The 25,948-nt window shown below is 41.4% G+C and overlaps 2 protein-coding genes across 5 annotated transcripts in view; both read left to right on the top strand.

Moving 5' to 3' along the window:
* agbl4 (AGBL carboxypeptidase 4) overlaps positions 1-25,948 on the top strand; it is a 305,045-nt gene that overhangs the window by 219,778 nt on the left and 59,319 nt on the right. The window lies entirely within an intron of this gene.
* bend5 (BEN domain containing 5) lies at positions 152-13,370 on the top strand. 2 transcript variants are annotated; one of them, XM_075485309.1, is made up of 7 exons: positions 152-259; positions 383-441; positions 1,490-1,620; positions 2,858-3,332; positions 5,086-5,234; positions 6,963-7,176; positions 7,380-13,370. In XM_075485309.1, exons 3-7 carry the CDS (start codon positions 1,531-1,533, stop codon positions 7,574-7,576), a joined length of 1,125 nt encoding a protein of 374 aa, XP_075341424.1. In that variant the 5' UTR covers positions 152-259; positions 383-441; positions 1,490-1,530; the 3' UTR covers positions 7,577-13,370. The 2 variants fall into 2 exon arrangements, with proteins under 2 accessions (XP_075341424.1, XP_075341423.1); XM_075485308.1 differs by having other exon boundaries at positions 152-441.

Here is a 25,948-nt window from a genome sequence, read left to right as displayed (position 1 = left end):
TTTTTTATCATGAAAAAATATATAGAAACTGTTCTTTGAAAACCGTTCCCCCCTGCATCCTAACGTATCTCCAGAGCAAAGTTAATGTCATGTCTATTACTTATGCCTTGATGATCTACCCTGGTGATGTGGACCAGGCATGAGTAGCCGAGCGCAGACACCATCCCCAACCCCTCTATGTGTATATTCTTTTAATACTTTGTGAGGAAAAACTGTCAACCATATATCCAAAGTGCAGGACCAAAGAGAAGTAAATAATGTATGCTTTTGTTAGATTCTTTGAAGACGATATGTGCTACGCGTTGCCCGTTTCAAATGTCGAAGATTTCAGACCTCTGCACAAAACAGATTTTGATAATCAGAAGGTGTATGTGGTTCACAGAACTGAAGAGAATGGCTGCGCAGGCCAGCCGTGGGAAGCACAGATCCTTGCCCTTGCAGGTAAGTTGTCCTCCTGACACACCAGTTTCGCTGTTTTTAATGCTCATTTTCTCTGTCGGAACAAGAAATATTTCTGAGCTCGCCAGTCGGAAATGTGTCAAAGCGAGTCTTTTCGTCCGATCTGTCAGGACGTGATCAGCTGGAGTCTGACACTGATAGCAACAACAACGTCCTCGGCTGTAGCTAGCTGGGTATGCTACTTAGATATGCTAATATAAGTTTCGAAGGCTGTCATACCTTGTCAGTGCTTTAATTGCTATTATAGTCAGATTATCGTGCTTCACGAGTTACCGCTTTTGCTTCAGTAGAGCGGTGCTCGTCGTTTCGCTAAATATGTAGCATGCAACGCTAGCGAGTGTCAACGCTTGTTTACAACATGAAGCTAACGCAACGTTAGCATGTATATTTGTTCTGCATTAGCATGCTAGCTCCGAAGCGCCAGTTAACTGCCAGCGGACACAGAACTGCCACTAGACTACTTGAGACATCTGGCAGTCCATGTTCAATCTCTTATCATGTTAGAAGTTTGGAAATGCAGGTGAGACGGTACTGCGACGGATTTGGTGTGCGGTTAGCTTAGTGGCTAGTCTGTAGCTTTGTGCCTCAGAGTGTGTGCGGTGCTGCAGTTTCCGAGTGACACCACATAACAACCTGTGCATCACTAACATGTCAACGTCGTGGCGCTTCAGAAGATATAATGCTAATTTGTTGAAGTGTGCGGGCGACTTTAATAGTTCCCGCTGCAATTGTAGTTATGTTTGCACACGCTGTCTGATAGTTCCTACATCCATAATCCCGAATGTGAGTTGTGTGAAGTGCCAAGTCGGAAAAATGTAGACAACACAGTCACAGCGTCTGTGACAGCCAGCACGAATCATTCTGCAGTCCTCCGGAAAAGCTTTCACTTCACCTCACAGCGCTAAAGCTAGTTTAACGAGGCCGATAGGAGAGTCCAAACAACAGTTGGATGAAATGATTGTGTTGCTAAACTATGCGTTTTATGACCAATCCATATAATTCATTAGGAACTTTTTGTGTGGTTTCACAGATACAGTAGACGAATTTGAAGACAGTATAACGCAAAAGAAGATGAAAATTCCCAAGATGTCCATCAAGAATTCAGGAAACTCTACTGAAAATAATTTTGGAGAGGAGAGAATGCCTCTCAGGCATAAAAAGGTAGGCTAACCTAAAGTAGTCTCTGGTTGTTTTGCATTGCATCACGAGTCACTGACTGAATGATTGGCAAACATTTGGTCATTGACTTTAATCTACCAAAAGCACCTATATATATATATATATATATATTTTAATATCACATTGTGTTTCTTTTAATATCACCCTGAAAATGAAGTTTTATGACAGTTTTAAAGAAAAACATGTGAAATATCAGTGCATTACACTTTTAATTTACTACTTGGTATGTGAAAGTGCTATAAATACACATTTGTTTTATCTGTGAAAGAAAAAAAAAAAACTCATGTCACCAATTTTTCTTGATGTGAAATGTCAAGCGTGATATTGCTATGATGTATACACTAATCAGATATTTCCATTGTGAAATTGGTGTTACATTTTCATAAACTTGGGAGAAATCCAAAATCCCCTACTCTATTTTTACCATATGCTGGATTAACACAAATTCAGCACTCTGGACAGCTGCCCTTTCACCGACAAATCCGCTGAGCGGCTCATCAAAGAACTCAGTGTCTCCTCTCCTCAGTTCCTGTGAAGATCTGCACAGTCAAAACAAAGCCATTGCAGTCTGCTTGTCGTGTCACTTTAAGACTTGTGTGGCAATAACGTCTTTTTTTCTGGGAAAAGCCACGAAAATGCTAATATAGCGTAGTAACGTATAAGTGAGCTACAAAAAGCAAGTTCTGCGCTGAAGGTGTACAAAATTTGCAAAACTTTTAAGAGGATGTTTGCGAGCTGACCGATAACGGATTTTTAGAGCTGCTGTCAGTTTCTAGCAAGTAAAATAGTTCTGATATTGTTATATTGGCTGACATAAATGACATAAACATGTATATGTGGAATTTTAGAAAGGGAAAATTGAGATGTCATTGAATTTCACAAACTAGTCAGCAACTTTCCATGAAGATATCTGGAGCAACAGTGTCCGATCAGCGCTGATGCCTACCGTGCTTGGGTCCTGCAGACAGCGCTCAGGGCATGAACAATTGAATTCAAGCCACTTTGCTGGACAAAATATATTGTTGCTTCATATCTAAATTATCCCGAGCATCTTTCTCTACTTTATGTTCTGCATAAAAAGCATCTTTCATGCCATCAAACACATGTTCACAATGTTCTAAACACATTTATATCTAAGTCCTACATCGGTTAGATTGTAGTTATTAAAGTTCATGTTATACCAGTGGTCCATTTCTTCCCTCAATGGTTTTTCCTTCAGGCCCTGTCTCACGATCATGGGCGCCCCCTCTCCAACTCCTCCAAGAGCCTTGCAGCAGTAGTGGCTCGCCTGGAGAGGAATGCAGCCCACTCCTGCATGGAGGGGGAAGAGGACCTGGATGAGGAACGGCTGGCTGAGGAGGGAGATGATGCAGATGACGAAGAGGAAGATACAGAGGTAGAGCATCGGCAACATGATCGCCAGCAGCAGCAGCATTTGTTGGTGGACACGGATTGTGTGCCAGAGGTAGCTGCTGCTGTGGTTCCAAGAGTCCTGTACGAGGAGTTGGTTCATAGCTACAGGCAACAGGAGGAGGAGATGAGGAGGCTGCAACAGGAGCTGGAGAGAACCCGTCGACAGCTAGTACAGCAGGCCAAGAAGCTCAAGGAATATGGCAACTTGCTGACAGAAGTCAAAGAACTGAGGGACTTCAACAGGAGACTGCAAGACGTACTTCTGATGAGACTGGGCAGCGGTGAGAGACCAGGACCATTCACACTAACACACAAACCGCTGCTGCCTATGCTCAAAGTTGATTTATAACCTTTTACCTTATATGTTTAGGAAAAGTCACAGATAAATGTCTACCAAATTTGATTGAGAATTAAAACTCTTACTTCAAAGGCAAACAAATGTTTTTTATGGAAGGCTGAATAATGGTTTCTGAGCCTGAATGCGCCGACCAATTGGTATCAATCGATTCGTACGAAGAGTGCCATCAGTCAGCTACCTTGACAATAAGTTTCATGCCACGAAGATGAGGAGGAGCTTACATGCTTGTTGGTGATGGGGGAGCACTGAGACAATGGGTGAAATAGAAAATGACTACAGATGCGGCTACTTTTTTTATTATAAATAAGAAGGGTCTTGATGTTGAATATCCATGCAAAGCCTCTCCAGCAACTCTTGCAGTCTATACAGCCTGTTCAGAAACAAAAAACTGGTCCACAAGCAGCCTTGACTGAAAATTTTAGAAACGCCAGCAAAAGAAAACTGACCTCAAGGAAATGTGGTTTTGTTTGTTTGTTTGTTTTTCCAACTCAACTGAATAATTGATAAATGTTTCGATGATACAAAGACAGTTTGTTAAAATGCAACACTTTTTATTTAAAAGGAAAAAAGTAGCCCACTTTAGGACATTGAAACCTTTTCAATAAGATGACACTTCTGTGTGTTTGTAAATTTGTTATTGATTACTAAAAATGAGTTATCAGTAAATGTGGTAAAGATGCTAAAGATGAGAATGATATGAATCGGTGTCACTTCCTAGGAGCTGCTGCACACCTGTTGTTTCTGTGAGTAGTTAATGCATCATGCTGTTGTTGTGCATTACAAGTGTGTTACAGAATGAGCTTTTCCATTTGAAACCGAAGCAGTAGTTGAAAACTCTTTATGGTTTGATAGTGGAGCAGTTTTGCGAATGAACTGCAATCAGCTGATACTGTAAAACCCGCTTTTACAGAGTAGTGTATCATAATGACGCCGCAGCCTTAGTTCCTGTGCAGCACACTCTTTGTAAGAGGATGTGGAATAGATAGACAGATCTCCCACTTTACACTTAGTGGGATGCAGTGTAAGCAGTTAAAAAACAGACATAGGTGGTAATGTGTTATGTAATATAGATGATAATCCAGCTCAAGGATTTGGAATGGTCCATTTCTAAACAGGTAAATCCAGCACAGGCAGTTGAACAGAATACATTAGTCGTGTGATTAAAAGTGGTGTCATAGCATTGCACAGCAATGCACGAAGTCAAGCTTTGCCAGATGCTAGTGTTAACCTCAGACCCCATGTAGGTCCAAACAAAGGAGCCCGACTGCTGGCTAGACCATCTAATGGACAGGCTAAAGATTAGTGCACCCTGGGAAAATGTCAGACAGAGACAGGAGAGCGTTTACTGATATAAAAACTCATCAGCAGCATTGGAGCTTAGCGTGGCCAGCCACCAAGCCAGCTTAGTTACTGGGCTAAAATAACTGCCTGTTGCAAGCCATGGGGAAGCCCAGACTGACGGCACGACGGAAACAAACAAGCAGTCGGGCACTGTTCCAGTGGTGAAAACTCAAAGCCGCACTACTCCAGAGATTAAAGTGTTCACTGTCCACTACAACACTGTTGTATCATAGTGTCTAAAGCTGACCATCAGTTGATGAGTGATTATACTAAAGACAGAGTTCCCATTGCTGCGTATACATGTATACAATGTGAAATGCCTCTTTGTCTCCTAGAGCCTATGCATGACAATGGCACTCAGACAATCAAGGCAGAAGTGGTTGAACCAATTGTTGAGGCCCAGGAGACATGCAGAGAAGAAGCCAACACCAGTTCCAGCTACTCGCCCTCACCCAGAACAGTGTACACCTGCAATGATGGCAAGGTAAGTCGAACTGGACTAAAAAGCAGCCCTGCACTATAATGCAGTCGTGCTGGACTTTCCCCGCGGATCACATGTTCACCAAACCATCATCATCTTTTTGTGATATTTTTTTTTTTTGTCTGTTTCGTTTATCTTGTTGCTCTAGAAATGGATTTCCAGAACATTTTTGACATTGTCAGAGATACATTTTATATGATGCTTTAAAATGTGTGTTAAAGTAAGCACAGTCAGCTTTAAAACGAGCCTTGTTTTCAGTTATGATCATTTCTGTAGGCGTCTCCTCCTTTTTATCTTTGACTTGACCTTTGATTTATGTGCTAAAACAGAGAGGACCCGTAACTTCACATGACCTTACGAACCCCTACCTAACAGCCATCCCTTCCCTCGCCTTTATTCCTGTCTATTGGCCTGATATTGTAGGAAATGCAGCATTTCCTATTAGTGCCCGTGAACTCAGAAGCACGCTGTCATACTTAATCAGTCCTTTCCCCTTTGCTGCCCTGCCCTAGCAGGTAAACAAGGTTGAGAAGATTATTATTGTTCTTGCAAGCCCAGCCAGCATCATCAGTGTTTATTAGCCTGTTAGGGTTCTTTACTCCCCCCACTGCTGTAACTCAACCAGCGACCTGTCTCTGATGACAGGGGGGGAATTGGTACTACAAGCTGTGGGGCCTGTGGCCACTTCAAGCGTGAAGAACACTTGCAAATTAGAACTCTCCTACATCAGAGACCCCTTATTAATTATTTGCACGAGAGGAATTTAAAGTGACTGACAGGTTAGCCCTAGTGAATGTGCAAAGGGGGGGGACAGAAAAGAAGAATGGGGGATGGTGAGAAACAGATAAACGGGGGCAAAGGGTTGGGAGGATGAAAACAATCTTGTCTAACTAGAGGACAGTAAAAGGCTTGTCTGCTGGCCTGCATCCTAAAGCACATTAGCCGCACAGCGAAAAGCTTTTTGGATGCTTGCCTAAAGACTTTACGCCAATAAGAGAATAGAGGCGGGAAAGAGAGTCGCACATGCCCCTTGTTGCGTTAGCTCACCTAGAAGATCAAGGCAGTCTGCCAGGGCTGCCAATCAGCTTGGAGTGTTTATGCAATGTGCACTGACATGAAAGAGCTCCTGGTTAAGTTCATAAAGGTGGTAATCCATGTTACCACCAGCTAGTGGCCTGAACTTATTTACGTTTCCTAGCTGGTGAAGAGTAGTCCCTCTTGGAGGGTACCTTTTAGTCTTAAGTTGTTAAGTACATTCAAACTGGATATTTACCACCTAAAGGAGACACCTTCACATTTTGAACGTTTTGGCGTTGGTTTGGTTACCATTGTGTGTTCAAGTGAAAAGTTGAGTGTGAATATGTGGTATGAAATGAACAAACATTTATTTAATTTCTTGCGGCCTCACCATTATCCTCCTTTTTACGAGTTGTTCAGGAAATTTAGTCTTTGACAATAATGGCCCAAACTGAATGTTTATTGGTGACAGTTGCCTTAGAGCCACACTGTGTATTTGTCTGATCCCATCTTAGGCCCCATCCACACGTAGGGGGGGAAACATTCGGTTTTAAAAATACCCGGCTACGTATGAACATAGCCTTATAGACAACAGAAAACGTGGCTAAAAGATTCGTAATGCTCTGAACTTGAAGCTGAGCTGGTTACAACATATATCATTGTCCAAGAAACTTTAAGTGGTGTCTTTTGCTACCTTCATTTTACATGCTGCAGGTACATCTTGGCGGTGGGATTTGGGTGGAAGAGGAGAAGTGGCACCAACTTCAGCGGACCCAGGGAGACTCCAAGTTCACAAAGAACCTAGCTGTGATGATCTGGGGGACTGAAACCCTCAAAAATCGTAGCGTCACAGGGGTTGCAACTAAAAAGAAGAAAGACGCCCTGCCCAAACCTCCACTGTCACCCAGCAAGCTCAAAATTGTCAGAGGTAAGATAAACCTTTGAAGAAATAATGTCAAGACACAAAAGATGTTTGTTTTTTCTCTCCAGAAGTAAGTCTTTAAATCGAGTTAAGCTGGAAAATAATAGGTACAAAAAAAAAATAAACAATACATCTTGTAGACATCAGAGATAGGATGAGCAGTTTTTGATTTAATGTCCTCTGACTACTCACACTCGCTCCTTCTCCAGAGTGTCTCTACGACAGAGTGTCTCAAGAGACAGCCGACAGTGCAGAGATTACGCAGAGATTGTCCAAAGTGAACAAATACATTTGTGAAAAAATAATGGACATCAACAAGTCCATCAAGAATGAGGAGCGGCGGGAGTCCAAGCTGCTCATCAGACAGACAGTCAAGATGGAAAACTTCACCTACGATGGCATATAGTGATCGACCGTCACGTCGGCGCCTTCTGCCCCCGCGTGGTCTGCAGGATGTGGAGGGGACTCCATATGGGTGGTTGGGAAATGCTGTCATCGTTTCAAGAGCCGTCATATTTTCTTTTATATATTGGATTGGTTATGCTCTCCCATCCTCCCCTTGAGATGAGCATCACATCTGTCACTTTTCGGATTGGCTGACAGACAGCTTTACCCACCAGTTAGAAACTGAACACGTGAGATGGTTCGATATGAGCTGGAGTGAGTGATTTTATAAGCTTTAGCGTGGCATTGGTACAGAGACGTGGTTTATTGAGGTGTGTGCATATGTGTCAAAAGAGAAGTGAGATGTGATTGTTAATTTATTGTTCTGTGTCAGAACACCATTTTAAGTCCTTGAACTTTTAAAAAGTAAGAGGGTTATATCCGTAGGTAAAGTCTTTTGATGCTGTAAAGATGATGCTAGCTTGCGTTAGGTCTTAGACGTGCAAGCATTTGACTGTTGAATCGGTGACTATCCAGTAGCTGCTGGAGGTTTGAGCGTTGGTACTTAGCTGCAAAGGATGGGACATCAGGGTCTCAAATGCACAAGTCTTAATTAATAACAGCCATATTTGATTTAGCAGCAGAGATGCTGTTGATCCAAGAGATTGATTTTAAATATGTGCTTTCCCTTAACACGGAACTTTTTAAAAAAGAGAGATTTAGAGGAGGTTCTGCCTCCCAGGTCGAGTAAAAAAAATGCTGTATTTGTTTTGTATTAGTTTTAAACATTTCCCATCAACGTATGAGCACAAGAACGGTTTTGATGGGATGTTTGTGCATTAACTCTTGAAACTTGACTGTTGAGTTGTAGTGGTACCGGCATGCCAATGCATGGAAAGGCCTTAAAAGGATTTGGCAATCACCAGGGACTGGTATGCCCCTGGGTTTTTCTAGTAAGCTGTGATTGTAAATGTATAGTAAGCTGAAGTGGTGAAGCTTCCCCTGCACTTTGCTGTGAGAATGTAAGAGGTGGCCAGGTACTATTTTTCTGAATGGTTTGCACCATTAGGTTGCGCTGAGCCAGGCTACCGCCCAGACGAGACTCAGAGCACAGCTCTGCACGGTCCAGGTCATCCTCTTGTGGAAGCAGTACCAGCTGTGGGTAAAGCTGTCTGCTGCAACCTTTTTCCATGTTGAGCTTGTCTGGCCCTGCTGAACCCCATAATGATCCCCCGTTGTTTAAGCCACACCACTGGGGAAGGAAGAACGGCTGCTCCGGTGACAATTTCCTCCAAGCAATGCCATCTTCACTTTTAAAAATGTTCTTTTTTTTCTGATATATATATATATATATATATATATATATATATATTTTCCCCCCTTTTGTATTGTTTTGATCCAAAATGGCTTGTGAGGCCGTCTGCAGCCTGGAACTAAACGCTGCAGATTGAAATCTCAACTGTGACCTAGCTGTGGCTAACTGTGAATCTGCTGCAGAGCTGCCCATCAAGCCTTTCTCCTCTTCACACTTTAGATTCCTGTTTGTCTCTTTTTTTTTAATTTTTTTTTTTTTGGTATATTTCTATAATTTTTTTGTCCGTCTTGGTTTCTGTTATTTCAAAAGTTCAGATAAGCCTTTTGTTAAGCTATTTTAGAGATATTTTAGTGTACATAAATACATCTTTTTATTTTTGTCACCGAACATCTATATTTTTCTCTTTGTAATCATCTTTCAAGTTTCGAGTTTTCCGATCAAGTTTTTAGCTTCTCAGTGTCGTGATTCCATGTGAGCTGTTGATTCCTCGTGTTTCTTGTCGGAAAATCATCTTTTTTTTTCTTTTTCATATGAACTGTTGGCTTTAAGCTTGATGTTGTGTCCAAATGTTGATCAGCGGAGTCTTCACCCACCTCCTTTTATAGCCAAAGTAATCTCAGCGGAACGAGAGAGACGGGGATTTCCTTAAAAACTCACTTTAACAGAGCCCCTACATTACACTCGCAACACGTGTCATCTTAGAAACCTCACTTGGTGACGTACCTGATGGTCTGCCGCGGTAAGATCAACATCTGTGTAGTTAAAGCCATTGCGCTCAACAGTTAAGATGCAGTAACGATCGACACAAGTAATTTACATCGAATGCACTTTAAACTTCTCAGCAATTTCTTCAATCTTAAGGAAATATGTGTGTGGTATTTGTCTTTTTTCAATGTCTTTATATATTAAGGCCTAACAGTTATTGTATTATCAAGCACCTTGGAATATGTTTTTTTTTTTTTTTTTTTTTTCAAAGATGTTTTCATTTGGGCAGAAATTGGTTATCGGATAAAGTTTTCTTTTAGCTCCGTCAGATGTGCCCCTGATGTGCTAATGGTTCCCCCCCAAAAAAAAAAAAAAATGCTCAGTAGATTTAATATTTAACAGTACAATTTAAAAGATTCATTTGGGTTGTTAAAGGCCAGATTTTCACAAGTTAAATAATGTCGGAACTGGAATGCACAGCTCTGCTACGGCCGCCTGGACCATTACTTGGTAGATTAACGAGAAACAACAACTCTTCACTGGAAAACGGGATTCATCAGTTTCAAGACATTATCAGTGGAATGTACAAGCGGACTGGAATCTATGCTTTAACTTAGTGTGGCCCGCTGCTGTCTGTGTAATACGTGTTATATATAAAAAAGTATTGAGTGATGAGGTCAAGCTGAAGAAGAACAAAGTTGGTTACAGACTGAATTGTCAGCAGGGTTTGCAAGAGCCCACGCCAAAGTAATGGAGCTTAGAGAATCACAAGTCACTATAATGCTCTTTCCCAGTGTCCATTTAGCTTTAGATTATCATCATTATTTTGTTTTTCCTTTTAAAAAGTAACATGCGGTCCATGTGTGGGAGGGTGTATTTAAAATACATGCGATTTTGTTTTATTTTTTTAAAAAGAAGGAAAATAATAATAATTTTCTGCCGTGCGAAGCAACCTTGCTGAAAACGTTGTGTGTTTGTTTCTTTGTTGTTTGATGCCAAAGGGGGGTGTGGTTAAAATCCTGAAAGAGCATCCGTAGAGCTATTACACCATCAGAAATGTTAAATTGTTTTAAAAGGCTGGTTTCCTGGAGGGCGATTAAGCCCTAATCCCCTAACTAAAACCATCTTTGGTGGATGAAAGCCGTAAGAAAGCGCTGTATGCTTTAACCCCGATTTAGCGCAATCTGTGATGGCAAGGCCAATCTCTTTCAAATATACCAAGTCACTCGCAGAGGAGCAGTGTTGGGTTTTTAGCGGCATATTAGTAACTTGTATATTACACAACCTGTAACCTAGTTTGGCTTCCAGTCCTCCCACTGCCACACGTCAGTAGCTGTAGGCAGGAAACGACAACTCGCTGGCTCCGATCCTCTTCTCGTGCCACCTCTTGTTCCTTACTCTCCCGACATGTCAACATATCAACTAGATTTAAAAAAAATAAATAAATAAAAAAAGATTCACATGTATCAAGATAATAGCAAAGCCTGTCCTCCTCGCTCGGCGTTATGGCTTATGTGTTGAACACCTGTCAAAGCCTCAGCGGTGAGGGCGCTTTGTGTTGTTTTTCTGACGGCGTGATCGGGAGATCGTTTTTCTGCTCTGCTCTGTGGAACAAGATAAATGGCTCCGTGGTGGAATTTTTAGCAATGCTAAATGTGCACCGGACGCATTACTGTTTCAAATACAATATCAAACAGGAGGAAAACACATTGTTAGGCCTATATTTTTATTAAATGTATCAGTAACTTTGTATACAATCCACAAACCGGTTCTACTTCATCCTACTTCACCGTCCTACCTCATTGTTACTCTGGTGTTTGTCAGTGACTGTAAACTTGTGTGTATATTTAAAAAAAAAAAAAAAAGAGAAAAGAAAAATCTATAGGGAAAAGGTATTCCTGGTTAATCTTAACATGTTCAGCATATAAAACGTGTAAAACACCTCAATACACAAATATCATTCTTAGGAGAAATCTGATTTATTACCTGCTTAAAGATGCTGCTGTAAGAGGATTTCTGTGTGAGGGGGGGGTCATTCTGAATATATATATCTTTGCTCTTTGCTATGTTGTGCAGTTGATCAGTGGCTGTGTTCTGTTTCTGTACTGCATTCTGAGATTTTTACTGGTTGACGGTGCTACCAGCAAACAGTTCAAAAAGCTGATCTATCGGACCTCAAATGGTGCTGTTTTTCTATGTTTTTATCGTCATACAGCCGTGTTTTATTCAGGTGTGTCAGCCGCCACTATCCCCTCAGCTTATCAGATTCTAAGCCAAACTATTTCGCAAGGCCGATAACCCTGCTATTACTGTATCAACTATATGCTATCCATCCAAATATTGTAGATAGTGATTACATGCTCAGCTGTGAGTTTCAGAAGTACCTCAGAAGTTGCTGACTTTCAGTGGATGCATTTGCTTCTAGCACCTGTTGTCTATCTATTTTACATAGTTGCAGTTTATTTTCAGAAATATGCATTTCTACTTGTTGACAAAAAGGAAAAAAAAAACAAAAAATACCTGTCAGGTTACCGCGACATGATTATTATCCCACACACACACACACACACACACATACACACAGATTACATCGTTGAATCTAAAGGTTACCACTGTTCACCAATCGCATGCCAGATTGTCATATAGGAAATATAATTCAGACTGGGCAGCGTGTGTTTTGGCAGAGGAAGTCCTCAGCAAGAGTCCAACTTCTTTTATATTACAGATGAGGAGTTTCAGAGGCACTCCTGGTTTTAAGGTCAAAACTTTACCCATATGAAAAGAGAATGTGTCAAAATATGGAGATCAACTGGAACAGTCGTTTGGATCCACGTGGCTTTTCGCTGTAATCCCTGATTCTCCAGTTGTGTCTTTGTTCCTCGGTGTGAGAGGATTCAAATGTGATCTTGGTCTTAAACTATGAATTAAGTATCTACTAAAAGTGCATTACATTTGAAGATGCCCTGTTAACACCGGTGGGATCTTTTCTGCTCCGGCGTGTTAAGACGGTCCATCTTTTAGAATATATGTGTTTTGTTTTTGTTTTCTTTGCCCCAACCGCGTTTGTGACCATTGAAATATGCCGGCGCCTCTCTACTGTCAGTAGTCTGTGCTCAGATGCGCAGCAGCAGTTGGTTTTACGTAAGCACTTAAGCCATTCGTTGGACTGTTTTATATAATGGTTCCGTTGTGAGCTTTGCTCTGGTCCAGGGAAATGACCCAGAGAGTCTGTGTGTTGTAGAATTCCTATGCAGGTGTTGAGTTATTAACCTGGTACCACATCACTGTTGGTGGACGGTCAACCACTGAGACAGATGGCAGGAGAGAGCCGAATGTTTCAAGATTGACTCAAATGGGACAACGGCGATATGACAAATCCGTATAGGACTGTTATTACGTTTTGAACTCTTGAGTTGAATTGAATTGATCTATACAGGGCTGCTTGGTATACCTGTGTGTAATTAGAAATGCTTTGCAGTTGTCTTAAGGGAACGACAGGGTTTTTACTGTATGGAGTTTTTCCAGTTGGTACGATAATGTGAAAAGAATTCAAGACAGTAAACACTCCCTCACCCTACTGTAGCCTCCCATAGGCAACTCTACTTTTACAGAAAACGTGACAGTTATGTGCGATTGAGAGTGTACATGTCTTTGCTAAACCGGCCACACCTCTGCTATGCGAGCAACTCTTTGACGCTTAGCATCCTGTTCTGTGTTTTCTCTTGCTGCATTCAGGAACACCTGTTTAATGTATAGATAAACAGAAATAAATCAAGACTTTTATTCTATCAGCAAACACCCCTGGTCTTTTTTTGTGTGTCATTTCCTGCCTCACGTTTTGTTTTTTTTTTTTTTGTTCCTGACACTTGGAACATGCTGTGGATTATGGTGCAACATGCTCAGATTACATTACCACACTGATCAATTGTTAATTTTGCCAATTGCTTATCTGTTGACTGCTTTTAATTGTTGAGCATTTCAAGCCACGGTAGCATTATCACTCTTATGTGATGTGCAGCACAAAATTAGGCAGTTCAATCTTTGACTTTTGCATCCGTGTTGCTGTCTTCTCATATGAACCACAACGAAAAAGAATGGTAAGTAATAATAAGTTCTTCGACGCTTTCGTAACAATTCAGCATACCTGTACCTTCTATGTAAGGAGTAGCTTCATTTTCACAGATGGTATTTTCACCTCAATCTGTATGTTTGAAAACTAAATCAAATCGGGGTTAAATCTGGCCGGTAACTTCAAGTGCAAACGTGCTTTGAGCCCCGGAGGAGTTATTTTTACTCCGAAATACCACTTAACTGAAGTCAAAATAGTTTTAATTTTCAAATGTGTAATGGTGGGTGTTGAATGGGTTTCATAGAACCTCAATGACCTCCAGGCTAATGCAAATTTCTCAGCCACAGCAACCAAGTAAACTTTTCATTTAAATGCAGAAAGGGAAATTTAAGTTTGGGATTTTTGTACAGTTGCAGGATTAACTGGCACCTGGCAGATGAGCTGCAGTGTTACACCTCACAGAGCAGAATAGCCATATAAGCTTTTGATACCTGTTCATGTGTTCATGGCACATCTACGCTATCACCATGGAGTTTGGCTTTACATTTGGTGAACATATGAGTGTGTGTTTGTGTGAAGGTGAGAGATAAACGGGACGATTGCTCTCAATGTCGGCCACGAGATAAGAGGACGACAGAAACCACGACTAACTGTGCGGTATTTGCTCATTCCGTTCTTAGTTTGGGCCTCCCTCTGTGCCCCACAGCGTGCCCGTGATTGCCGGCACTGTATCTAATGTGTCACATGTCCAAATCGTATTGCACTATAAGCTGAGCTGCTCGTGAGCAAGATAAGGCAGAAACGGGGTATTGACATATCAGATTGCTTTTAACACGGCTTGTTTGCAGAAGCTTGAATCTGAAACGATCCTCGTCATTGATTTCAGGATTTGGATGAGTCCACATTGCAAACTGATGAAGAAGTGGTCACTGAAGGCCATTTCCTGCATCTTTTGCTCTAAACAGCCCCTCCTCTCCCTCATCTTGCACACTGATGCATTTCCATATATTATTGCCTCTGTAAGCAAGAGTGTCATGCGCCCAGGCTTTTCCTTCAGCCCAAGGGGACTTCTCAATGTCATTATCGCGAAAGCCTGCCACATGTCCGTAATGCATTGCCGCCTGCGTTTATTGACACCGTGATGATTCAGTGGTGGCGATGATGGATTAGTGTCGGCTGGGCCGGGCTGGGCTGGGCTGAGCTGGTCCAGACTGGGTTGGGCTCTGCAGCCTGGCTGTCTGTCGCATAAACACTGTGTCCTCCTCGCACACTGCAGTTTTCAAGGTGTTGTATTTAAGTCACACACAAACAAACCCTTTAATCTCCACTGGCAGTTTGTTCCACTTGTTTGCAGCATAACAGCTAAATGCTGCTTCTCCATGTTTTGTCTGGACTCTGGACTGGACCAGCTGACCTGAGTCCTTGGATCTAAGAGCTCTGCTAGGTTTATATTCTCTGAACATATCTGTTTCTGAGATGGTAAAAAAGCTGCCTTGGTGACAGCTTTGATGTGGCTGCTGAAAGTCAGTTTAGATGTAAGACATGCGGTGCCATGTTCCATGACCGACTGAATAAGAAAACCACGGTGTATAGAACAGCCAGCCAGGTGAACAAAACTAAAGAACTCGCTTGCCACTTACAAAAAAAAACTAAATCCAACACTTAGATGCTACAAGCTTTTATTTCTCTCTACACTGGCTTGCTATTGTTCACTGTCACGGTGGTCTGGCAGGAGCTTCACTACAAGGAGATAAATGGACATAAGGCTTAATTTCTTCCTGCTGGCAGCCGCCACTGACCACCACAACTGCTGCTCTTAATCTATCCTGCTTCAACAGACAAAAAGTAGTCTTTGCTACATCAGGACATGATCATTCAACTAATAGCGATGCATCCACCCTCAGCGGTCTATTAAATGCAAATCAGCATTCACAGTATTGGTGATCAGCCTGTCTTTTCATCCGGAGAACTTTTTTTTTTCTTCAGTTGTCCTTCTCTGACTTATTCAGCTGTTTCTTTGATTTATATGAATCGGATGGACTTATTCTGAACACCGTGCAGTGTTTCCTCTCGAAAGGCATGGAAAGCTCTCTCATTATTGCAAACAATTAGGAAGTGAAAGACCGGCGGCTGTACTTTTCTAATTTAATCCTGTATGAGAATGAGTTGGAAGACTTTATTGTCTCTTCTCTGAAAGATTTGTTTATCATTTTACACCGTTTCACGTTGTCTTTCTAACATTAATTTACAGCACAGAGAATACATGCAAGGAAAAACACATTAGCTCTTTTTAAATTCCCCTCACTGCTGCAATGCTTATCTGGCAAGGAACTACAAGCTAAACACACAACAAGTTGCCACTATTGAAATTTGCTGTTGGTCTTCACACACTTTGATGAGCTACCATCTTGACCCAGTCCAGCTCGCTGTGTTAATGCATTGTCACTTAACTGCATGATAAGATATGCTGGTAAGTCTTGATTGTAGCCGCATAATTCCTCTCTGCTGCCAATAATATTCTTATCGTTTTTAAGGCGCTTATTTCGCTGCTTTGATTAAAAAACTGGCAAATTTTGGAGTCCATGGAAAGTGTTTCTTCTGGGAAAGTGAGTGCAAAACTGCGCCCTCTCAAATACCCACTCGCACACACACGTGCTCATGCCTAAAGTTTGTCTGCACACGCACATGCATACTTAAACACCGAGCATCCAAATGGCCTCTATTAATGCCTGATGGCTCCCCCAATTAACAAGATTCAAAGTGATGATGAATTTTTCATTCTCTAAACATTTAAGCTAATTATGGCCCAAATGAAGCAGGTTCCAGTGAATCACCATGGCATGGACTGCCAATGGCAGCCAATGTCACTGTCACAGTGCCACTCCGCAGCACCACCCTAATCGCTACAGCTGCTTAATATTCATCACCCACTGCTCTCATGTCACTTCGCTCCCTCCTGACTCACCTCATCTCTTCTCATACACCCTATTTTTATTTTTGTTATTTTTACTCACGCTGCATCTTTCCTCCCGCCCCTTTCTTGGTCACCATAGAGCTGTTGTTCAAAATGAAAATCAACTAATTGCACTAATAGCATTTTAATGATAATTTAATGTAGAAAATAAAGCTTGTTACAAGCTAAGCAATTTAGTTGAATTTCAAGGGCAATCAATCTGTGTCCGATACAATCTGCTCACTTCCTTCATGATGTCAACAGTGTGTTTTCATTCATGCAGCTCACAACATTCATGTCAACATCCAAAAAGGTCTAAGAGTCAGCTACTCAGTGGAAGAACTTGCAACCTCCACGAGCAAGTACTATCTCACTACTACTATTTAAAGGCTAGCTAAAATCAAATAGCGTGATGCGAGTTGCTGTATATGTCGGTGTTCACATCCAGAATCACTGGAGAATATATCAGTTTTTTTTGCTTTTTGTCTTCCCCAGCAGTTTTGGGAAATAATGCCACTGCTGTAGAAACAAATATCTGTCTGAACCCTGCACATGCACAGGCCTGCATGCAGTTTCAAGCCTGCTAATGTGCGTAACAAAGGTTGGTGTACTTCTGTAAAACAACCAGAAGCATAGTTTCATGGTTCAAACACTTTTCCGATGTTACCTTAACTTTCTTCATGCTAATATAAGTGAAGAACATTGATCATCTCTCTACGGTGCCATGCTCTCCCAGGAAACTAGCACTTGTGCAGATGTTACTTTTACTCGTACCACTCACCTAAATGTTGTTATAGACCACAGCACTCCTTGATGGCTGCATCTTCCCGCAGCAGGACAACGCACCCTCCTACACTGCAAAATTACTTTTCGAAAAAAGAGCTTAAGATGTTTATATGGCCTCCAAGCTTCCCGGATCTTAATCCATGTGAGTATCCATGAGACGTGCCTGGATAAACCTAAAAACCACAGGACAGATATTTCACTGTCATTGACCAGCAGCTACTTCATTATTTACAGTCTGCAGTCTGCACAATATAAAAAATGGCCAAAGTTGGAGTTAAAATGCTGCCAAATGGCACTAATCATTTTATTATTATATATTATTATTTAATATTCTTGTCTTTTAATTCCTTTGTGCACATATTCCTGCACTTAAAAATCTTGTAAGCAGATCACGACTGTTAGAACATCTACATACATTTTAAGCCCCAGAGGCCTTTGCATTCACTTTGTTGTACTTTTTCAGTGGCACAGGTTGTTTGAAATGATCCCGTTTCATCATGCGGCCTGTCGGTAAACCAACTTCATGCCCAGTGGTTGTTCTTGCCATTTTCTTGTTTGTTGTTCGCTCAGATTATCGCAATCAATTCTCTTCAAGAAATGAACATACCTTGGTTGTTTTATGTCTGCCTAGCTTTGTGAGTCATTGTTCTCTACCAAAGAGATTGGATTTGCCTTGTAATCAAAGATGAATAGTTCCTTTTGCATTTGGACTCCTCTGCACATTTTTATCAACCAGCCCACCACCTCCACCCCATCCCCAGACTCAACAAATTAAAAATGATTGGGAGCTTAAGCTAGAAAGACAAAAAAAGAGAGTGCCATGAGAAAGAAAAACAATTTAATTTCTATTTTTATGTTCTACCAGTGGTCCTTTGAATAGCCTCTTTATTTGAATGGTAATGTGAAGCCGACAAAACCGTCATGGTGGATCAGCCTGCGCAGAGAGGGAGACTTAAAAAAAACCTGCGGTATTTTCAGCCTCTGAGAGTTTATCTGGGTCTCTCCTCCTGTAATGTGTCACAGATTGAGCAACAGGATAACTTCAGTGTGGGACCATAATTAATTAAGTATGATAGATTACACCACTTCGAGCAAACCCCAGCGGCATCGGCACACGCATGCTAACTCAAATACATATGCATGGTTTGTATCTTCTCATTCAAACATGTTCAAAGACACATGTGACTTACCATGAAGGCTAACATTACCATGACACCCGTCTTACCCCCGCAGACCCTTTCTGCTTTCAGAAAAATAAACAACAGAAAGAAATATCGATCAACTCAAATCCAGCGTAATCTTTTTTTTAATATATATATATATATATATATATATAAAAGCAGTTTTTTTGGAAATGTGCTTAAGGAAATATAGCTTCTGCTCCTGTAGTCATTTCAGTTAGAGCTCCAAACTGTTATAGATGCTATTCAGTAGAAATGTAAAGATGACGGTACAGTATATTTGCATATTTGAATTTATTTCCCCAGATTAAATACCCTTGTGCACATAAATTAGCTTTTTCTTGGCAGTTCCTTTAAAATTAAAATCCTTAGTCCAGCTAATTCAAATGGTTTTATATGACATATCGTATTCTAGACTATACATCATCTATAGATCAGCCTCAAGGCCAACAATAAAAAAAGGGTATTTCAAATTTTCTGGAAATGTATTAAAGGTTGTTATTAACTCATCTTGCCTTCAGGGTTTTACACTAGTTTTGTATCCAATGAGACGATTTCTGAAATTATTCTTGTCCCTTTTCAGTGACTGTGAAGTCTCGGACTTTGACTGAATGCAGCTGAACTGCTGGAGAATTCAGTGGTGGAGAGCACCGTTACAAGTGTGACTGTAACACTGGCTTGTTTAAATAGTCATGTCACTTCATGGAGTTCCAAAGCACAGGCAAAAGAATGAGACACCAGCAGCAGAGCTGAAGTTAAATGATGGCTGGTGCTTCCTGAGATCTATGGAGCTGACCAATCAGAGCACACTTTTTAGGGAGATTGGTGATAGATGAGAGGGAGACACTACTCCCCTGTGACTGGTTGTTTTGCTTTTAGGTAACTGATGATGCTCAGACGTGGATCCAGGAAATGTTGCGTGGTGCGCAAATATATCAGTTGCAAATGGATGTAATTTTTTTTTTCAAGCTGCCCTTCTATTGGCTCAGAGAGTGACTTTGTTGCTATATTGAAAAGAAAAGAGGGGGAAAAAAAGCTCACAGCGCCAATGTGGTGATCTTTATTAACTGTCTTTGAAGAGTGCTTTGGGAGAAAAAAAGGCCTCGCTTTTCTCCCTCCCTGTCGTCTGCCCTGCAGAGCAACCGCAGCCTGAACACACGGCCGCGAGCGGAGCGTGCTAACTGAAATCTTTAACGACAACCATAATCAAAGCAAAGCCTTCGTCTGCAGCGATTTAACGTGTTCGAGCTGATTTGACGGGTTTGTAAAATCAGTAACTGTTGATTGATTTGAGGTTTTAGCAAGCGGCATCTCTGTCACAATGTGCTGTCTGATGACAGAAACCGATTAAATGTGTAACTAAGAAAAGGCTTTATTGGGAATTCAGTTACATCACATTAAAATATAGTATCTGGGCACCAAGAGTGGGAGAGTAAACGTTACACAGATGTTGAGGGCTGGCACGGGCTGACATCACTTCTTTTATGATACTAATATCATTGTCGTAACAGTGGTAACTGTACATTTTAGTTTGAAATATGAGGATGAATATTACATATTGTATTAAAAATACAGAAATGTGATTTTTTTTTTTTTTTTTACAGTCCTTGCGAACAAGCAGCCTAGATAAGTTTCAGAAACTTTGAAACCCTGCAGGTCTGTGTGCACTGAAAAGGAATTTAGTTTAGTAAATAGCCAATTCTTACTGTATACGTTATTCTTAGTCCAACTAACACCTCGAGTGCAGCTGCAAATCTGCACATAAGAACTGACGTTTCAGCTCTTCTTCCATCTTCATTTTAATGACCAAAAATGTCTCATGTGCTCGTTATCTAAAAATATTAACCAAAAAGAGACTGCTAACTAAAGTGTAGACTTTATATTTTGTAGTCTGTTGTATAAAATAGTAATTAGATGGGACCATGTTTTTTGGACTCTTTCCCTCATCTGCCTGTTTCAGCCCTTACAGGTTTAGGCTTCAAACATAGCATTCAATCACAAAAGAAGCAGTCTTTCTGTGGCATGACAACATTTCAGCCAATCACAGCTGAGTGTCCCTCAGACTGATCCACTCACTGTTTATGGCAGCAGTTGAGGTTCCGGTCCTGCCTCATCTCTAGTAAATACTTAATAACTTGTTTCTTTTTTAGCACAAGCTGGCACAAGTTACCTTAGTCTTGCCAAACAAACCCCGAGAGGTTTTAGCCGCTCTGAATTTGATAGTTTTTGTTATATAATGCGACGCCACGAAAGGTCTCCCTTTACTAAATAATACCAAAAACAATCACTGTGTTAAAATGGCAGCACCTCTGCGGATGGATTAAACAGCCATCACTGATTCTGTGAAATGTCTGCACTCCCCCCCCATCAACCTTGAACACCTTACATAACTCAGCTGTTTCTGAGTGCTTTGTGTACTTCAGCTTTCTGAAGGCATTTGAGGCTGAAGACCAAACTGACACTTGTCTTCCTTGCTCAGCATCAACCTGGACCTCTTGTCCACGGCGATGAGTTTCACACGCGCACACAGACATGCACACGGACCCAAACACGTTGCTGCCAGCAGGTGCTTTAATGGCCTGGTGTTAATGAGAGTCTTGTTTGGAGCTGTCAGATGACCCTGGGCGATGCAGATTGACACCAACTCCATGTTGTCAGCTCTGGAGGTCACCACACAGACCATGTATGTGTATGTGGGTGTTGTTTTTTTTTTTTTGTATGATAATATTCTTTAGGGTATCATTTATTACACCTAATTACTATTTCAGTCAGTGTTTCAAGACAGTATCAACACATCTCTCATCTTTGATGGTTTAATTCGTAGTTACATCATCTGATATTAATCTTAATCAAGTCTAATCTCACAATTTCAGAAAAAGGTCTTTCTTGCTGCGTTTGTTCTTTTTTGTTCTTTATCGCATTGGAAAGGATCTGTGGGGGACGGGAAGCCGGCTATCCTGATAGAACGCGTAGCGTGACAGTAATCCCATCAAGTCTCATTTTTATGTTGCTAAATCTGGAAATGAAAGACTGTTTTAACCTTTTAAACTGTTTTAACCGCCACCGAAGAAAAATAACTTAACTTGCTGTTTTGAACAGCAAAATACTCAGTGGTAGCAAAGTTGCGTATAAGAAAAACTGTTATTTTATTCCTTTTTTCATTTATTTTGTTTCTTTTTGTAGCACTTATGAGTAATCAGTGTATTATCTGCAGAAAACTGCAGTCAAACCTAAAAAGTTTGATGCTGGTTTCAACAAATGCTACATTGTGCGTATTTACACCGCGAATAGTAACGCATTCCATATTGTCTCACAATGTTGCATCCCTGACTCTCTTGCTGGAGGAAGTGTAAACAAATGTTTGATACAAAAGTGACACCACATGATCAACCACATGTAAGACAACAGGCACATTTACATGGCACTAGGGGGAAAAAGAAGAAAGAATTATTGTGTTATTTTGGCCAAAACCAGACTTTTAAAATGCTTGAAAACATGTTAGTCTGACACAAATCGTAAGAAATCCTGCATTTACAACCAGCACACCTAAACACATGTATACGCTCAACTAGGCTCAAATTTGCTTTGGTGTTCCTCCCATGCTCCAGAGTTCAACCTTTTTGCTTCTTTGTTTAAAACCAGTAAAGCCCTTTTGTAGGTCATTAGGAATACAGCTGAGTTACTAATAAACCTGCTCTCATTCACATACTTTTTGGGGTTTTTTGTCACACGGTTAAACCTGTCAGCAATTGTATCTGAAAGCCAACTCGTGTCTCTGCTCTGATAAAATCCTGCTTCTATAACCGCAGTATCATCTGACAAAGTCGCCATTCGAATAACTTCAAGACGTGTGCAGTGAATTCAGCTGGACCTGCATGTACGACGGTCTTGATTGTTTTCTCACACGTTCCACAGCATCGAGGACTCAGACAATCACTCCTATGCGTGTACAGTTACAACAACAGGCAACATTGCTGGCTGACTATTCATAGGTACCCCACACAACCCGTATTATTAGTTATGCTCAAATTATTTATTATAAAGCTTGTTTACAGCAGGTAAAGCAACTTCAAGCACATACCAGAAAGCATACACAAACTTATAGTTACACAATGTATTTTACAAACTTTCTAAATAACCGGTACCCACTGCTGTGAAATGAATGTGGTTGAGTGGAACAGCTGCTTTGCAATTCACTATTTTTTCTAGGATCCATTCCACTTAATTACTCTTTTACTGTGTTGACATTTTTATGACAGTTTAGTTTTTTTCTCCTCTGTTTTGTGTCTTAAAGCCCTCCTTTGTTGTCTTACACCAAAAATCACTGCTGCAGTGTGAGGCACTTAAGGTTATCTTTTCTAGAGATGCAATGAATGTGGAAAAGAGAGATGCATTTAAGACGTGACGGGCTATTTCTATCAACAAACGAGGTCCTCCTCCTACTCATTTTCCACTATGTTGCATTGGCATGTTTATGCAGAAGCCCAAAGCGGAAAAGTGTACGCTGACACATATACTTAAAGGGCCCGTGGCATGTTTTTGTGGCTTATCAGCAGTGCTAAAACACTGTATTACCATCTCAAATTACTCCCAAGCTCTAAAAAAAGGGATATACAAACGTTTTCTTATTTTCATGTCAAAGGAACACATTTGATACTTACACTTACACTCACTCGAGAGGCATTTTTCTTTGTACAGCCTAGCCACTATCATGCCAAAGTTCCCAGATTTCCTGGATTCTCCGCTGGAGCATGCATGCTATCCACCACTGCTTCTCAAAGCCCAGCATTTTGTTTTCTCTTTCAGAGATTGTCTTCAAGAGAATTTGTTTTTGGTGGACAGGGCAAGCTGACCTGTTTTCTTCTTCTGTAGAAAAGCAAGCAACCTTGGATCAGTGGATGCGGTTTGCATTTCCTGGCCAGCAACACAGTCTTGAAAATGTTTGGATTTGTTTGCTGCACTTCATGGACAACAGCTTTATGAACGAGGCCCTGTGCGATGCTGGCTTTGCAGGGAGACTGAAGGTGAAAGTCCAGCTTGTTCCAACTGTAAAAGGCCTCCACTCTGAACTGCAATCGGTGGGTGAAACTGCTTTAAATGTCCGTGTTGTGTTGGCATTACGCGTAAGAATGGATTTTAGCACAAACAGAATGCGTACACTGAGTGAGCAGGCACCTAAGGGCGCTAATGGTACTTTGTGTTAATACATTTGTTCACGGGGGGGAACTGAAAGCATCCATTTGTTGCTTCGACAACTGCTCAGAGACACGGAGTTACTTGCAAAAACAACAATTGTCTATATTTACCGCCTCCCGTGCATGTCAAGTATTGTGTACAATAAAAAGCAATTATCAACCTAGCCTTGGTTGACAATAGGGGAGTGTGTAAGCATCACTGTCTTTTATAGTTCTTGGAGCAGATATTTTCTGCCTTTGTTGGCAATTTATTACACTTCCCACATCTGCAGCCGTTCACTCAGAAAAATATGTATGTGATGAGGAACTGAAAGACGATACAATCCGTAATCCTGATGCACAGCTGCCAGGTAATGAGCACATTGACCAGACGGAGATGTCAAGCTGTAATTTTTGTTCTGGCGGTTCATCTTGCTGCTCGAACATCACGTTCGGGATCCGATTCTGGCTCAAACCCGTATGGCTGGATTCAAGGAGTTGCCATTCTCGAAAATAACACTGAGTAGGGAACATTCAGGACTCACCGACATCCTCTCCCCCACCCCCTCTGCAAGCCTCCAGAAATTTGGCCAATCGGAAGACACTACCTCCAAATCCCGACGCTTGGCGACGAAAGCTCTCCCTCATTCTGAAATAGTTGCCAGTCATTTGGTGCTATGACAGGTGCGGAGCTAGTCTTGAGGTACCCTAGCCTAGAAATCTAGACGCCCCTAGCGACCGCAAATTGAATTTGCTCCCGGGCTAGTCTAGTCACTTGTTGTCGTTTTGCGAGGCTGAAAATCGTGAGGAGCGGGGTCGGAGGCCGGGCTACCTAGTGACGACAGAGGTGCTACGTTTCAGTGTGTAGTTCCAGAGAGAGGTAAACAATGGCTGCGCCCAGCGAACAGTCTTTCGAGTTGGCTTTGGCAGTGACTCTAGAAGATTTAAATATTCATTTTTCTTTGCGAGACGAACAGATAACTGCACTTAAGTTTTTCTTGAAAAAAAAAGGACGTTTTCGGAGTTTTGCTCACCGGGTATGGTAAAAGTTTAATTTACCAGCTTGCTCCGTTGGTGGGACGACGCTCTGATTGGTTGTTGCGCCATCCTATTGCGTGGCGTTGAGTGCAGAGGCAACTTAACAGACAACCGTTTATCCCGCCCATACTGCTATCCAGCGTCACTAGACCCTGTACAGCTTTTTGCTGTTAGGGTCTGGCTTACTAGGCTAGAGGTACCCAAGATCCAGAATTAAATGACTGGAAATGATCGTGCCACGTTCGCTTATCGTAGTTACGACTATACGAGGGGTGTTGTAACTTATATTAAAACATCCTTTAAACTCTACCGTTTAATTGATACGGCTTTTATACTTTCAATTATTTAGATAGATATCATCAATGTTGATCAGAAGTCGAACACAGAACTCAAAAGAAGTAGTTAAAATACCCGAGAGTGTAAAGATCCTACAAATATTTAATTTTTTTTATTTTTCAATGCAATACAAGTTCTTTTTTTTTTTGCCAAAAAAGAAACTATTTTTCCCTCTTTGTCCCCAGCCAGTGTTTTCCACCTTTAGCACACTCCCTGTTAGTCTTCCTTTATGTGACATCAAGGCTGTAATCTAGCTTGCTGTGTGGAGACCAACTCACAGAGTGGGAACCTCCTGTGCTGGAACCAAGCTGTGTGAGCATGTGTATGTGTGTGTGTTTAAGTAAAGGAGACTCAAGCTGACAGTTTGCCAGCAGCTTTGCACCTGCACACAGCTAGGTGTTGATCTCAGGTGGGAGGAGTAGAGAGGAGAAGAAAGAATGGGAGACAGGCAGAGGAGAAGCACAGGAAGCGATCCAACGTGAGGTGTTGAGGATGGATTAAAAAGGACTAGTGAGGGACACGGGATTGGAACTGTTGAGAGGTTGCATAGATGTGACATGTAATTCATGCTTACATGTCTCTACGCTGTACATAAGTGTGTGTCTGCCACAAGTGGAGGGGAAATGTGAAGCTGTGTGACAGGCGAGGCACGAAAGCCAATTGGACTGATGAATTCTTTCATAGGTAACTGCCAACACCAAAGCGCAGCCGGAGACTCATTTGTCAGACTCACGGAAATAACATTACAGCGGGATGTTTCACTCTGTCTTTGGCTCACAAATCAACAACTGTCTGCTTGAGCACGGGAGAAACTGTCACTGACGCTACTGTAAACTG

Source organism: Odontesthes bonariensis, chromosome 15, assembly GCF_027942865.1.
Source record: "Odontesthes bonariensis isolate fOdoBon6 chromosome 15, fOdoBon6.hap1, whole genome shotgun sequence".
Classification (NCBI taxonomy): domain Eukaryota; kingdom Metazoa; phylum Chordata; class Actinopteri; order Atheriniformes; family Atherinopsidae; genus Odontesthes; species Odontesthes bonariensis.
Note: the sequence above shows the minus strand (reverse complement) of the source record. Positions and strands in the feature narration are given on the sequence as shown.

Excerpts from the sequence above, each read along its gene's own strand:
- bend5 (XM_075485308.1), top strand. The coding sequence starts at position 258 with ATGTATGCTTTTGTTAGATTCTTTGAAGACGATATGTGCTACGCGTTG. Across the intron at positions 1,621-2,857 it reads TGCCTCTCAGGCATAAAAAG|GCCCTGTCTCACGATCATGG; the intron begins GTAGGCTAACCT and ends TTTTTCCTTCAG. Across the intron at positions 3,333-5,085 it reads TCTGATGAGACTGGGCAGCG|AGCCTATGCATGACAATGGC; the intron begins GTGAGAGACCAG and ends TTTGTCTCCTAG.